At 34.4% G+C, this 16,582-nt stretch overlaps 1 protein-coding gene across 1 annotated transcript in view; it reads right to left on the bottom strand.

Annotated features, from left to right (window-relative positions):
- Nucleotides 1–300: 300 nt before the first annotated feature.
- LOC138305581 (uncharacterized protein DDB_G0286299-like) overlaps nt 301–16,582 on the bottom strand; it is a 39,002-nt gene continuing 22,720 nt past the window's right edge. Inside the window, exons 12-18 of the mRNA XM_069245886.1 lie at nt 8,888–8,980; nt 6,996–7,085; nt 5,731–5,823; nt 5,197–5,262; nt 2,694–2,783; nt 873–941; nt 301–398 (exon numbers count right to left, since the gene is read on the bottom strand). Coding sequence (XP_069101987.1) covers nt 301–398; nt 873–941; nt 2,694–2,783; nt 5,197–5,262; nt 5,731–5,823; nt 6,996–7,085; nt 8,888–8,980 — 599 coding nt within the window. The remainder of the gene's footprint in view (nt 399–872; nt 942–2,693; nt 2,784–5,196; nt 5,263–5,730; nt 5,824–6,995; nt 7,086–8,887; nt 8,981–16,582) is intronic.

Below are 16,582 nucleotides of genomic sequence, written 5' to 3'. Positions count from 1 at the left end.
ATTTTTCAGTAAATTTGGATCCTCAAGTAGAGGAGTACACTAATCAGATAACTGTGTTATCTCCTCTCTACAATATACACCATTTTGTTTTCATAAAATCTGTGAGAGATGGTAATAATCCTTAAATATTCTTATGTAACAATATACCGTGTCCGTATTATTAGGTTTACATTTATACAACATTCAGTTTGACACGACTGGTAATCGTTGTAGAAGAATCAGGTACATATACGCCCAATTGTTTGCAATAATGCTTTGTTATATGTGTATGGATTTCGGTAATATATCGAAACCTTATGCCTAGTAGATTTTCATAATGTGGTTTTTGACATGTGACATGATCTGCATTGCCATACCACAAGCGATCACCTGGATTGTGGTTCTATCACCATACAAACCTACCGCAAAAATTATGAATGTATTATCATGTGGTTTTTTTGTGAGCAGTGATACATACTAATTGGATTGGAATTCATTAACAAGTTTACTACGTTAATGTATTAGCCTTATATCAAACCACGATTTGATTATTTTAATTTGACAATTATTTCACCATGTATGTTACTGTTTTCCTAAACCAGATTTGTTAAGATAGGGATTCGTCCGTTTTACCGTGAATAATATTTTGTTTAAAATTATGCGATTGCTAGGGAAAATAACAGGGTGGTTTATCTAAAAGCCGTTATTATCTATATAATCCTTTGGACATTGCAGAGGACAAGTTACTTTTTATATGTGTGTTATATCTTTTTAACACGTACGGTAAAATTAATAATTGCATTAAAGATCGATAAATATATATTATTACAATTATCAATTTTTATGGTCGAACCGAATTGGTCTATATCATTACTTCACTTAAATATTCTTACCGTCATCGTTTTTGTCTTTGGCTTTTTTTCTTCTCTTTTTCATCTTGTTCTTGATGATAACAGGTTTGTCTGAAAACATTGATAAGGTAAATACTCATCAATATGAAAAAACGTGATATATTTTACAATTCTCTATCCATAAAACTTGTTTACATTACATTCGCAAATAGACTTATATAACCTGAACATGATTTTTTTTTTTTAGTTAAATCATAGTTTTCTAATACAAATGATATATAGATATTTCATCTATGGCTTACTAACGGGATAATCACTGGGTCTTTATTTACGTGCACTTTGAATATTCTTAATTACGGATGTCTACTAAATCTAGCCATTGATCAGGGTTAAAAAATTAAATTTATAATAGAAACACATCATTGAATTAACATCATTATCAATTTTATAAGTTACCTTAAAATTGCACGAAAGTACTGGAAAAGTTCGAAATGTTGAAAGGTTTACGCACAGCGCACGGCGGGAAAACGGCCCTGACGAATATGATGATCATAGGTCATACTGACCCGACCTGGAGGATCAGTATTGCCTTAAAATTACCTGTAGACCCTGGTGTAAATCTTGAGGATTTGTCGACTTCGTTAAACCAACCTAAAGTTTCATTTTCTGTGTCATCATCTGTTTGCCTTTGCAACCGCTAAAATATAGGAACGTTTTATTTAAAATCACACGATTTACGTCAACGTAAAAGTAAGTAGATTTTCAGTATAAATACCTCAGATAATATACAATCAGACAATCGTTAATCACCATCTAGATATATCTAGTAAACTTGGAAATGTAACCCCCCGCAGTTCTCTTTATAAAGTACCGTCCCTAACAGGTTTTCCATTATAAACATTCAAAAACAGGTACTGGACACTATGATTTGCAATATCTTACGTTCTTGTGTATAGCTTTAGGACAAATCGAAGATGCTTATGACATTCACAGTGAGTTTCAGATATGGCAAATGTCAGGATGGCAAGACACATGTATATCTTAAATTTGTCTTAACCATGCAACAATGGATGATTACAATGCTATTTCTTGTGACGGTACACATTACATTGATTGGAAAACATTTTCCACATTTTTCTTCCTGAAAAATCTTATCTAAGTTTAAACAAGGGTTTAAAAATACTCAATTTTCATATGATTGCATCATGTGTGATCGTCCTCCTCATGTATGATAGTTTTTTTCTAAACCATATTTTTTTTAATTAGGGGTAATGCTTAACGTTTATAATATTCATTAAAGCTAAAAAATTAAAAAAAAAAGGATTGATCAAAATGCGTATTTCTAGATAAACTAATTTTGCGGGTTAATGTATTTTTCATGAATTGTGGGTTTAATGTTTTTGTCTGTCTCATAAACATGGTAACGTAATCATTGAATCAAATATCATATATGAAATATCAATTTTTATGGTTGACCTTATTGACATATTATTACGTTACTTGATTTTTGTTAGTTAAAGTAAAATTCATCATTGAGAAAAAACGTGATATATCGCATTCCTCTCTATTCACAAACTTACATTTCATTAAATTATAATTAGTAAATATACTTCTGTAACCAGTAAAATGATTTTTTCCACTTAATAATTAGTTTTCTAATAAAAATATACATACGTTTCAATTACAGCCTACAAAGAATAATTACAAGAAACTGGTCTTTCTCACTTTACTTTATTTACTGGACTTTGAATAGCCTTAATTATGGATGTCTAATAAACCTAGCCATCGATAGGGGTTTATAAAACTAGATTTATAATAGCTACATATCTTTGAAATTATCAAATTGTCAATTTAACAAGTTACCTTCACATGGAGTTTCTGGGGATGCAAGATCATCTTTATGTTTCAAAATCGGTGTGTCTTTTTCATCCGGCTCTGTCTTCTCCTTAGGTGCTAAGGAAACAAATGGTATGTTATGCAAAATTTATTGTTTCTAATTGTAAGGTTACTTGAATTCATCGGTTTGTAAATTGAAGTTTAGAACACAAATGAAAAATGGAAGAATTAGGTCAAAGTGACCTACTTAAAAAAACGACTTCGAATGGTTTTGCTGAAAACTCTTATTTTACAACTCCTTGATAGATTGAGACTCACGTTTTGTACTGCATGTGGATATTGGTACAGATATATTTTGATATGTAAATCACTTCGATATAGTTCGGTATCAGTTAGTTGTCTTTTCTCCAGCTGAACGCTTGATCACAAATTCGTAGCTTATATTCCTATACGTAATATATCTTCACATTTAAAAATACGATATATCTATGATATATCTGAAAAAAGTACTTCTTTACATCCAGAATATAACTTCAGTACCATAAATATATTTATCGATTACCAGATATATACATTATGTATCTTAGGAATATGAAATATAAAATATTATATAGGAGCTGAAATAGACCAAAAATCAGGCAAATGAATAATAATATACATTTTTTAAACAACTGCAATATATTATTTTAATTCTACCAGATGCATGTAACTACAGAGAGACTTGATATGAATTTATATATATAGATATTTAAATACAGTATTGACTATTCGTTTGATATTCGTGACACGTCCCTGTGTATACAGTGTACATGATAGGCTGATGGGCTTTCATCGTCGCTCTTTTCTAGGCATATATACATCCATATAACATCATAAAATGAAAGTAAATCATAATAACCAGCTGTACTTATATGTTCTTTGACCTTCGGTGCAAACTACCTGACGTGTTTGTGTTTATTTTTATTTGTTTTAAGATTTGTTGAGTCACCCCGTGTAAGGCCTCTTTAGGAAACATTATACATTTGCAATGAAGCGTGAAGTCGACCTGGCATGGAGTCGAGAGCAAATAGAAGTGCTTACTAAAGGTCGACTTTTTTTTAAATTGATCACTAAATCGTCGTAATTATGAGAGTTTTTGACTCGTTCTCACTCCTGTTCCAACGAGTACTTTTTTTGTTATTTTACTCGTATTCAGTGAGTTTTAGGCTAATTTTAGAATCCCTCATGTAAAATTGTACATAATTACAAAAATTGTTTGGGAAATTCCACTTTTTTCCTGCCTGCGCATACGACCTCGATATTTTAGCTCTGTGGTAATGAGTCGGAATACCCACTGCTATACGAGGAGTTTTCGGTTTTTTATGTTGTTGAAAAAACATGGCAACATTGGGAATTTTTCATTAGCAGATATTTTCATAAGAATACATCTGTATATGCTCTATCATTCAGCAAAGTTTGGTTCTTTATAATGATAATGTTCGCTCGTTTGAACAAACACGAGGCCCAAGGACCTTAACGGTCATCCGACTGCCTTGGGAATAGTAGGATGACAAATGGTGCCATGGTGGGTATCTTTGAATTGGGATCAACCTTGAATACTTTGTCGAGACCATGTCATGATCATTTCAGTCAAGTTTCAGCCACATCGCACTGATGGAATTTCAGAAGTTCAAAATGTCTTTTTAAGATGGCAGCTGTGGCCGTATTAATTTAAGGCAATTTTCAGAAAAATTGAACCGGTTGAGAATGTCAAACAAGAAGTTAAAAATGTAAAAAAAAAAACCAAAACAAAACAAAAACAAAAAAGCGGAAAAGCATGATAACTATAGGTTAACAACTACCTGTAAACTGGTGTAAATTCTTGCGGATTTGACGATTTATTAGAGACATCCAAAGTTTCATTTTCTGTGTCATCATCTGTTTGCTTTGCTACCCCTAAAAAACAGGAACGTGATATTAAAATAGACGTTTCCCACATGATGGCAGTGACTAGCATCGATCATCATATTGGCTTTGGAGATTAAAATATCACAATTCCGAGTTATAATCCTGTTGACGTGAGGGATCCGATATTGTCATTGTTTTAGTAAATGTGAATAAACTACTAAAATACATTTAGTGAAATATTGATTCACCATCATGGTTAATAAATGGTACATTTGGAACATCCTTTAATTCGGATATTATTGTCTGTCAAATTACATAAATGGTATTTGAATTAGTCGTGTACATTTGTAGGAAGCTGACACCAGAGAGAGACGGAAGGAATTTCACACTGATAGGGATAGTGTTTAACCTTGATATTATTTTAATTAAAAATATGCGTGGTATGAAAACAGGGGTTTATCAAAATGCGTATTCTTAGATAAACCATGACATTGCAGGACTTGTGACTTTTAATACTTGTGTATCTCTTATAAACACGTACGGTAAATTAATAATTGCATTATTGATCGACATATCACATATGAAATATCAATTTTATGGCCGGCCGAATTGGTATATCATTTCTTCACTTAAATATTCTTACCGTCATCGTTTTTGTCTTTGGATTTTTTCTTCTTTTTCTTCTTTTTCTTGATGATAACAGGTTTGTCTGAAACATTGATAAGGTAATACTCATCAATATGACAAACGTGATGTATTTCACAATTCTCTATCCATAAACTTGTTACATTACATCGCAAATAGACTTATATAACCTGAACATGATTTTTTTAGTTAAATCATAGTTTTCTAATGCAAACGATATAGATATTTCATTTACGGCTTACAACGGATAATCACTGGGTCTTTATTTACTGAACTTTGAATATTCTTAATTACGGATGTCTACTAAATCTAGCCATTGATCAGGGTTAAAAAATAAATTTATAATAGAAACACATCATTGAATTAACATCATTATCAATGTTATAAGTTACCTTAAATTGCACCGAAAGTACTGGAGAAGTTCAAAATGTGAAAAGTTTACGCACAGAGCACGGCGGAAAACGACGGACGAAATATGATGACCATAGGCCATACTGACCCGACCTGGAGGATCAGTATGCCTTAAAATTACCTGTAGACTGGTGTAAATCTTGAGGATTTGTCGACTTCGTTAAACCACCTAAAGTTTCATTTTCTGTGTCATCATCTGTTGCCTTTGCAACCGCTAAAATATAGAAACGTTTTATTTAAAACACACGACTTACGTCAACGTAAAAGTAAGTAGATTTTCAGTATAAATACCTCAGATAATATACAATCAGACAATTGTTAATCATCATCTAGATATATCTATTAAACTTGGAAATGTAACCCCCGCAGTTCTCTTTATAAAGTACCGTCCCTAACAGGTTTCCATTATAAACATTCAAAAACAGGTACTGGACCCTATGATTTGCAATATCTTACGTTCTTGTGTATAGCTTTAGGACACATCGAAGATGCTTATGACATTCACAGTGAGTTTCAGATATGGCAAATGTCAGGATGGCAAGACACAGTATATCTTAAATCTGTCTTAACCATGCAATCCAAGCAACAATGGATGATTACAATGCTATTTCTTGTGACGGTACACATTACATTGATTGGAAACATTTTCCACATTTTTTCCTGAAAAATCTTATCTAAGTTTACACGTGTTGCAAAGAATTATACAAGGGTCTAAACTACTTAGTTTTCCTGATTGCATCACGTGTGATCGTCCTCCTCATGTATGATCGTTTTTTCTAAACCATATTTTGTTTTAAAATAGGGTTAATGCTTAACCTTTATAATATTCATTAAAGAAAAAAATAAACAAGGATTTATCAAAATACGTATTCCTAGATAATCTAATTTTGCGTTAATATAGGGTGAATGTGGGTTGAATGTTTTTGGCTGTCTCATAAACATGGTAACGTAATCATTGAATTAAATCATCAAAAATTATATATAAAATATCAATTTTTATGGTTGAATTGACATATTATTACGTTACTTGATTTTTTTGTTAAAGTAAAACTCATCATTGAGAAAAACGTGATATATCGCATACCTCTCTATTCACAAACTTACATTTCATTAAATTAGAATTAGTAAATATACTTCTGTAACCAGTTAATGATTTTTCCACTTAATAATAGTTTTCTAATAAAAATATACATACATTTCAATTACAGCCTACAACGAATAATTACAAGAAACTGGTCTTTTTCACTTTACTTTATTTACTGAACTTTGAATAGCCTTAATTATGGATGTCTAATAAACCTAGCCATTGATAGGGGTTTTTAAAACAATAAATTTATAATAGCAGCATATCTTTGAAATTATCATATTGTCAATTTAACAAGTTACCTTCACATGGAGTTTCTGGGGACGCAAGATCATCTTTAAGTTCCAAAATCGCTGTGTCTTTTTCATCCGGCTCTGTCTTCTCCTTAGGTGCTAAGGAAACAGATGGTATGTTATGGAATATTTATTGTTTTTAATTGTAAGGCTACTTGAATTCATCGGTTTGTGAGTTGAAGTTCAGATAACAAATGAAATATGGAAGAATTAGGTCAAAGTGACATATTTAAGATTTTTTTTTCTATTTTAGCATTAACGACTTCAAATGATTTTGCTGAAAACCCTTATTTTACAACTCATTGATAGATTGAGATTCACGATAGGTACTGCATGTGGATCTTGAAACAAATATATTTTGATATGTAAATCACTTAAATAAAGTTCGGTATCAGTTGTTAGTTGTCTTTTCTCTAGCTGAACACTTGCTCACAAATTCGTAGCTTATATTCCTATACGTACTATATCTTCACATTTAAAAATACGATATATCCATGATAAACATGAAAAAAAATGTATTTCTATACATCCAGAATATAACTTCAGTACCATAGATATATTTATTAATTACCAGATATATATACATTATGTATCTTTGGAATATAAAATATAAAATATTGTATATGAGCTGAAATAGACCTGAAATCAGGCAAATAAATAATAATATACTTTTTTTAAACAACCGCAATACATTATTTTAATTCTACCTGATGCATATAACTACACAGAGACTTGATACGAATTTATATATATAGAGAATTTACATATTGACTATTCGTTGGATAATCGTGCCACGTCCCTGTGTATACAGTGTACATGATAGGCTGATTAGATTTCATCGTCGCTCTTTTCTAGGCATATATACATCCATATAATATTATAAAATGAAAGTAAAACATAATATCCAGCTGTAGTTATATGTTCTTTGACCTTCGGTGCAAACTACCTGACGTGTTTGTGTTTACTTATATCTGTTTTAAGATTTGTTGAGTCACCCCGTCGAAGGCCTCTTCAGGAAACACTATACAAACACGTGTTCGATTTCCACGTGCATTTGCAATAAAGCGTGAAATCGACCTGGCATGAAGTCGAGAGCAAATAGAAGTGCTTAGTAGAGATCGACTGTTTTTTAAATGATCGCTAAATCTTCGTAGTTATCAGAGTTTGACTCGTTTTTACTACTGTTCCAAAGAGCACATTTGCTTTATTTTACTCGTATTCAGTGAGTTTTAGGCTAATTCTGGAATCTCTCATGTACAATTGTACATCATTACAAAAATTGTTTGGGAAATTCCACTTTTTTCTGCCTGCGCATACGACCTCGATATTTTCAGCTCTGTGGTAATGAGTCGGAATACCCCCTGCTATACGAGGGGTTTTTGGTTTTGTTTATGTTGTTGAAAAAACATGGAAACATTGGAAATTTTTCATTAGCAGATATTTTCATAAGGATATATGCTCTATCATTCAGCAAAGTTTGGTTCTTTATAACGATAATGTTCGCTCGTTTGAACAAACACGAGGCCCAAGGACCTTAACGGTCATCCGACTGCCTTGAGAATAGTGGGATGAAAAATGGTGCCATGGTGGGTATCTTTGATTTTGGATCAACCTTGAATACTTTGTCGAGACCATGTCATGATCATTTCATTCAAGTTTCAGCCACATCGCACTGATGGAATTTCAGAAGATCAAAATGTCTTTTTAAGATGGCAGCTGTGGCCGCCCTCTTGGATTTCGGATCGACACGAAAAATAGCAACACTTTATGGGGACATAGCAGTATAATTTTAGGCAAGTTTCAGATAAATTGAACCGGTAGAATGTCAATCAAGAAGTTAAAAATGTAAAAAAAAAATAAAAAAAACTGAAAATGATGTTAAACTATAGGTTAACAATTACCTGTAAACTGGTGTAAATCTTGCGGATTTGACGATTTCTTAGAGCAACCCAAAGTTTCATTTTCTGTGTCATCATCTGTTTCCTTTGCAACCCCTAAAAAACAGGAACGTGATATTAAAATAGACATTTCCCACATGATGGCAGTGACTAGCATCGATCATCATATTGGCTTTGGAGATTAAAATATAATAAATCTGAGTTTATAATCCTGTTGACGTGAGGGATCCGATGTTGTCATTGTTTTAGTAAATGTGAATAAACTACTAAAATACATTTAGTGAAATATTGATTCACCATCATGGTTAATAAATGATACATTTGGAACATCCTTTAATTCGGATATTATTGTCTGTCAAATTACATAAATGGTATTTGGATTAGTCGTGTACATTTGTAGAAAGCTGACACCAGAGAGAGACGGAAGGCATTTCACACTCTTTTCTGAGCTTACTTTGTTCAAATTCAGTAAAAGCGACCGTCGATTGGAAATAAAAATTGGGAAACAAAAATAGTTTTATTATCTAGAGGTTCTAATAACAACGAAGAAGTCTCGTCCACCACTACATATCGTGGAAATAAAGTCATAATGTGTGATAACCCGAATTAAAATCGTAATGCATGATAACGCGATAAAAGTCGTAATGCGTTATAACGCGAAATAAGTCGTTATGCGTACGTGATGATGCGAAAAAAAATTCGTTACACGTAATATCGCGAAATAAAAGTCGATATGCGTGAAAACGCAAAATAAAGTCGTTATGTGTGATAACACAAAAAAAGTCACAGCGATAACAGGTTGATTTTCAGTAAATATGGCTCAAGTAGTACACACTCAGACAAATGTTAATCACCTTCTCAATATACCTTTTGTTTCCATAAAATCTGTGAGATGTAATAATCCTTAAAATTCTTTTAACATATACCGTCCGAAACAGGTTTTCATTATAAACATTCAGTTTGCACGACTGAAATCGTTGTAGAACCAGGTACTATACGCTATTGTTTGCAATAATGTATGTTTATGTGTATGGATTTGGAATATATCGAACATGCCTTGTAATTTTCATAATGTGTTTTGAATGTGTCATGATAAGATGGCAAGACAAGCGACACCCGGATTGTGTCTACACCATACAAACCACGCAATAATGAATTAATACAATGTTGTTTTTTGTGACAGATACATATTAATTCGAGTGGAATCATTTATAATTTTACACGTATGGATTAGCCTTATACTTACGATTAAATTCTTCAATTTGCAATATTTTACCATGTATGATCGTTTTCCTACACCAGCTTTGCAAGATAGGGATATTGTTTAACCTTGATAATATTCTAATTAAAATATGCGTGGTAGGAAAACAGGGATTTATCAAAAGGCGTATTCTTAGATAAAGCATGACATTGCAGGACTTGTGACTTTTAATATTTGTGTATCTCTTATAAACACGTACGGTAAATTAATAATTGCATTAATGATCGAAATATCACATATGAAATATCAATTTTATGGTCGACCGAATTGGTATATCATTACTTCACTTAAATATTCTTACCGTCATCGTTTTTGTCTTTGGTCTTTTTTCTTCTTTTTCTTCTTTTTCTTGATGATAACAGGTTTGTCTGAAACATTGATAAGGTAATACTCATCAATATGAAAAACGTGATATATTTCACAATTCTCTATCCATAAACTTGTTACATTACATCGCAAATAGACTTATATAACCTGAACATGATTTTTTTAGTTAAATCATAGTTTTCTAATACAAACGATATAGATATTTCATCTACGGCTTACAACGGATAATCACTGGGTCTTTATTTACTGAACTTTGAATATTCTTAATTACGGATGTCTACTAAATCTAGCCATTGATCAGGGTTAAAAAATAAATCTATAATAGAAACACATCATTGAATTAACATCATTATCAATTTAATAAGTGTCCTTAAATTGCACCGAAAGTACTGGAAAAGTTCGAAATGTGAAAGGTTTACGCACAGTGCACGGCGGAAAACGACGGACGAAATATGATGACCATAGGTCATACTGACCCGACCTGGAGGATCAGTATGCCTTAAAATTAGCTGTAGACTGGTGTAAATCTTGAAGATTTGTCGACTTCGTTAAACCACCTAAAGTTTCATTTTCTGTGTCATCATCTGTTGCTTTTGCAACCGCTAAAATATAGGAACGTTTTATTTTAATCACGCGATTTACGTAAACATAAAAGTAAGTCGATTATCAGTATAAATACCTCAGATAATATACAATCAGACAATCGTTAATATCCATCTAGATATATCTAGTAAACTTGGAAATGTAACCCCCCGCAGTTCTCTCTATAAAGTACCGTCCCTAACAGGTTTCCATTATAAACATTCAAAAACAGGTATTGGACCCTATGATTTGCAATATTTTACATTTGTGTGTATAGCTTTGCAACACATCGAAGATGCTTATGACATTCACAGTGAGTTTCAGATATGGCAAATGTCAGGATGGCAAGACACAGTATATCTTAAATCTGTCTAAACCATGCAATCCAAGCAACAACAATGGATGATACATGCAAGCTATACGTATAGCTAATTTTATGTACTGACACATATAGAAGTAATTGTGTACAATTTAAGTAGGAGTTCTTCCCCTTTGCTTGACTGTCCCTTATTTGGGGTACCGTATGACGTCACCTTTTTGTAAAAGAATCTGATTGGCTAAGCCATCAGCCCTTCACCTAAGAAAAAAATTTCACGGGCGCCATATTGGCATACATTTTGTGCAACAATTTATTGATAATAACTCAACAAATTGCCAAAAAATTTGTGTTTTGAGCTTTCCGGATCAACTTGTCATGATGTTTTTCACTATACTATATGTCTTCGCCGTTCCGGTTGGACAAACAGGAGTTTAAACAACGATCAGCCTGACGTGCAATTTCCCGTTTGTGTGTAGTCCTTCGACAGCCACCAAAGCCAGAAAGTTTATAGAGAACAATACAATTAAGTATATCTATATTATTATAAGCATGAGTAGTAATGTGTATCGTTGTTTGATACTAGGACATAGTTTTGTACGTCGTCTGGAAAGATCCCTTCATACAGAAGCAGGCCTATCGCCTGATTTCAATTTAGCACAAGCGGAGATCAGTCTTGTGGGATACCCAGGTGGCACTGTACACAAACTTAGAACTAGCTCTAAATTACATGACCACTTATTATCATTGCAACCACACGTGATAATTCTACAGATCGGTGGCAATGATTTGTGTGATAAATCTACGGCGCCTGTACAGATAGCGGCTGACATTGTACGTTTTGCTAGCCACCTACGTCGCAATTATGGGGTTATGTTCGTGTTGATTTGTGACATATTCAAACGCCCGAACCCTAGAGGCATGCATCCCAATGTATATGAAACTCGTAGAGAGGAGACCAATGCTGACATTTTTAAATTAGTACAGTTATGTGAAGGTATACTGATGTGGCGTCACAAGCGCATGCATGAAAGCCCACACGACTTGTTTTTACCTGACGGATGCCATCTTAACTCACTAGGCACTTCTAAGTTTTATCGGAACCTAAGACTGGCCATTAAACATGCATGTTCCAAATGTATGGCTCATAGTGAGGGTAGGTTTTAGCTTATTATAAGCGGTGATTATTAATGTTAAATTTTTACACAGAGTCCAGCTTTATATTTGGCCTTTGGGTTGATATTTCAGTTTGTACTATAAAGATTATTTAATTTATATTATTCTTTAGCTTTTGATTGAATCTGATATCTCAGCTCAGTCAAACTGTGAGATGTTAATTAAAAACTAGTTACAGCTTCACACATTGGTTTGATAATTCAGTACAGTCCAGCTACATGACTGGTTATATTTATAATATTTCAGATTAAAAACAAGTTACAGCTTCACACATTGGTTTGATAATTCAGTACAGTCCAGCTACATGACTGGTTATATATTTATAATATTTCAGTACAGTCCCAGCTATGACTGGTTATATATATTTCGTACAGCCCAGCTATAACTGGTTATAATAGTTTGTACAGCCAGCTATGACTGGTTATTATATTCAGTACAGCCCAGCTATGACTGGTTATTATATTTTCAGTACAGCCCAGCTATGACTGGTTATTATATTCAGTACAGCCCAGCTATGACTGGTTATTACATTTTAGTACAGCCCAGCTATGACTGGTTATTATATATTTCTGTACAGCCCAGCTATGACTGGTTATTACATTCAGTACAGCCCAGCTATGACTGGTTATTACATTTTAGTACAGCTCAACTATGACTGGTTATTATATTTTAGTATAGCCCAGCTATATCTGGTTAATAATTTGTAGTACAGCCCAGTTATAAATGGTTATAATATTTAGTAAAGCCCAGCTATGACTGGTTATATATTTTAGTACAGCCCAGCTATGACTGGTTATATATTTTAGTACAGCCCAGCTATGACTGGTTATTATTGTATAATTTAGTACAGCCCAGACAGGTCTGGCCACGTGGGTTTTATACATATATAGCCAATACATATGACTGTTTTATATGCTGGTCTTCTTTTTCCTTATACAGTGTCCAATTAATATGGCATCCAGACCTAAGTCTACCAGCACCAGGGCTACTCGGAAACGCAAAGCACCCACAAGCTCATCTCCAGTGCCCATTATAAGCGTACCAGCTCAGGAAGACTCTGCAGGAGCCATTCCAGCAGCTACCATCTCCGCAATAACGAAAACTGTAACTGCAGCAGTTTTGGAGGAGCTCCGAAAGCCACCTGCTCCCTTGACCAGTGAAACTACCTTATCATCATGTGAACCAGCTGCTGCAGCTGGGAGCTCAGCAACACAGGCCCGCGATGCGCAAGCTGTGATACCTCCGAACACTTCCGGCGATCATGGACATACGGAGACAGGTGCTAATTTTGATATGAACTATCATGTACCTAACAGTAACAGTAATGTGTTTGTACCTGATATGCCTTTTGTCAAGCCACCACAGATATCATGCCGTCCATTATATCAAAAAGTTGCTCCTAAATTAAGGCAAAAAATATGGGATGGGGAATTCTTAGACCTATCACAAATTTTGGACGAGCAAACTGCTCCAAAGTACACTTTACAATTGGACGACTCTGTTAGTGTTGGCTTGACTCAGGCAAACCAGAAAAATATTTTTTTTTATATAGAAAGATGGACAGATGCATTTAGCATCTTTTCCTCTGTTTATAGACAGAAGTATCCAGAGGCCACTGAGGGTTTGGCTACTTACCAACATGTAGTTCGCAATATTGCGAAAGCCGGTGGTGCCTGGTATACGTACGATACTAGTTTTCGCCGTCTCAAGCAAACAGCCATAGATATGGATTGGGGCTCTTTAGAGCAAGAGCTATATTGCATGGCTATGACAGCATCAAAGTCAAAACCCCAATCATCCAATCGAAAACAAACATTCCCTTCATCTTCCCCCCATACATCAGGGAATCATTCTTTTCGTTCCAATCCAGGAACCTGCTTTCGATTTAACAAGGGAGCACACTGTGGGGGTTGCTCCTTTTCCCATGTCTGTGGAAAATGTGGGGGCAAACACCCTCAGTTCAAATGTTCCGAAAAACCTAAACCAACCACAGCTTCATCCTCCTAACTCTAGAATATGTTCTTCTTCAGTGACAACACCTATAAATGTTGATAAACTTAGAGAGTATTTACAAGGCTACAGTTCAGATAAATTGTCATACCTTATTCAGGGTTTTACAAATGGGTTTCATTTACATTTTCAAGGTGAAAGGCGGCCGCAAATTAGTCCTAATTTACAATCAGCTTTAATTAATCCTAACATCGTTCAAAATAAGATTGATAAGGAAGTCGATCTGGGGCGAGTTAAGGGTCCTTTTCCAACTATCCCTTTAAAAAATTTGAAATTATATCCCCTGGGCTTAGTTCCTAAGAAAACACGAGGCGAATTTAGATTAATTCACCACCTGTCTTACCCTCGCAATGGGTCACAGTCACATTCTGTAAATAGCGGTATTCTCTCTGAATCTTCAGAAGTCCATTATGCTGGCATAGAAGACGCAATATCACATGTGAAGCAGTGTGGGTCAGGATGTTTCATGGCAAAAACTGATATTAAATCGGCCTTTAGAATTATACCAGTTCATCAATTAGATCATGAATTGCTGGGTTTTTCTTTCAATAATCAGTACTATTATGACACTTGCTTACCCATGGGGTGTTCTACATCTTGTAAAATTTTTGAAGCGTTTAGTACTGCTCTAGAGTGGATAGCTGTCACTAATTTAAAATGTAATCATGTTATACATATTTTGGATGACTTCATGTTTGTAGAGGAGTCCCATTTATTTGGATGTGTAATGATATAGGAGTTCCCATAGCTGTTGAGAAAACTTTCCCGCCTAGCCAACAAATGTCGTTTGTCGGTATAGCACTTGATAGTGTAACTTCTACAGCTTCATTACCATCAGATAAAGTTGATAAGTCTATCATAGCTATACAATCTTTACTCAACAAGTCAAAATGCTCGCTGAAAGACTTAAAATCTCTGATAGGTTTACTCAACTTTGCGTGCTCTGTGGTTGTGCCTGGTCGTCCCTTCCTTCGACGTCTCAATAAGTTAACTATTGGAGTTTTTGAACCCTTTCATCACATTCGTATTACATTAGAAGCAAAGGATGATTTACGAGTGTGGTTACAGTTTCTCCAAGAGTATAATGGGCGCACAATTTTCATAGAGGAAAAATTCCTGTCCAATCACACCTTACAGTTGTATACAGATGCCTCTTCTACTATTGGTTATGGAGCTGTTTTCAAAAATAGTTGGCTGTACGGCGTTTTCCCTAAGTCATTTAGAAAGTTTAATATCTCGGTGCTCGAGTTTTACCCTATTTTACTAGCTGTGTATACCTGGGGTCACCTCTGGGCTAATCATTCCATCATCTTCTTCACTGACAATGAAGCACTCGTATCGGTCATTAACAAACAAACTAGTAAGGAGAAAACACTCCTGAAAATGGTCAGATGTTTAGTTCTAAAATGTCTACAACTAAGTTTGAATTTTAGATGTAGACATGTTGCTGGAAAACGCAACATCCTTGCTGATTCCCTTTCTCGGTTACAGATTGCCAAGTTCCAGACTCTCGCCCAACAGGCGGATGTTCTTCCAACAGAAGTTCCCAACCACTTGGTACCACACAACTTCTTCCAGTCATTGAACATCTACTGACAGCTTCCCTGGCACCATCAAGTCGCAATATTTATGATAGAGCTCTGAAATACTTTCAAGAGTTTGCTGTAGCAAGTCAATTTGACCCCTTTAGTCAACACCTTTGCCCATCTCATATTTCACTTTTCGTTGCTCATTTGTATTATCACAAGTTTTCACCTATAACTATTTCTACATATTTGTCTGCTATTGCCTATGTTCATAAACTATTGCATAGATCTGATCCAACAGCATCCTTCCTGGTTAAGAAAGTAGTTGCTGGTGCGTATCGCTTAGCTCCTTCCATGGATATGAGATTGCCCATTACTGTACCAATATTAGACCGTATCATACAGGCAGTGGTTCATACAGCCACAACAGCATACTACAGTGTCCTCTTCCAAGCAATGTTTTTATTGTTTGTTATTCCTGGCAACACCCCAGTCCCCCG

The sequence above is a fragment of the Argopecten irradians genome, chromosome 13, assembly GCF_041381155.1.
Source record: "Argopecten irradians isolate NY chromosome 13, Ai_NY, whole genome shotgun sequence".
NCBI lineage: Eukaryota > Metazoa > Mollusca > Bivalvia > Pectinida > Pectinidae > Argopecten > Argopecten irradians.
The sequence above is the reverse complement of the archived record's forward strand: the minus strand, read 5'-3'. Positions and strand labels throughout refer to the sequence as shown.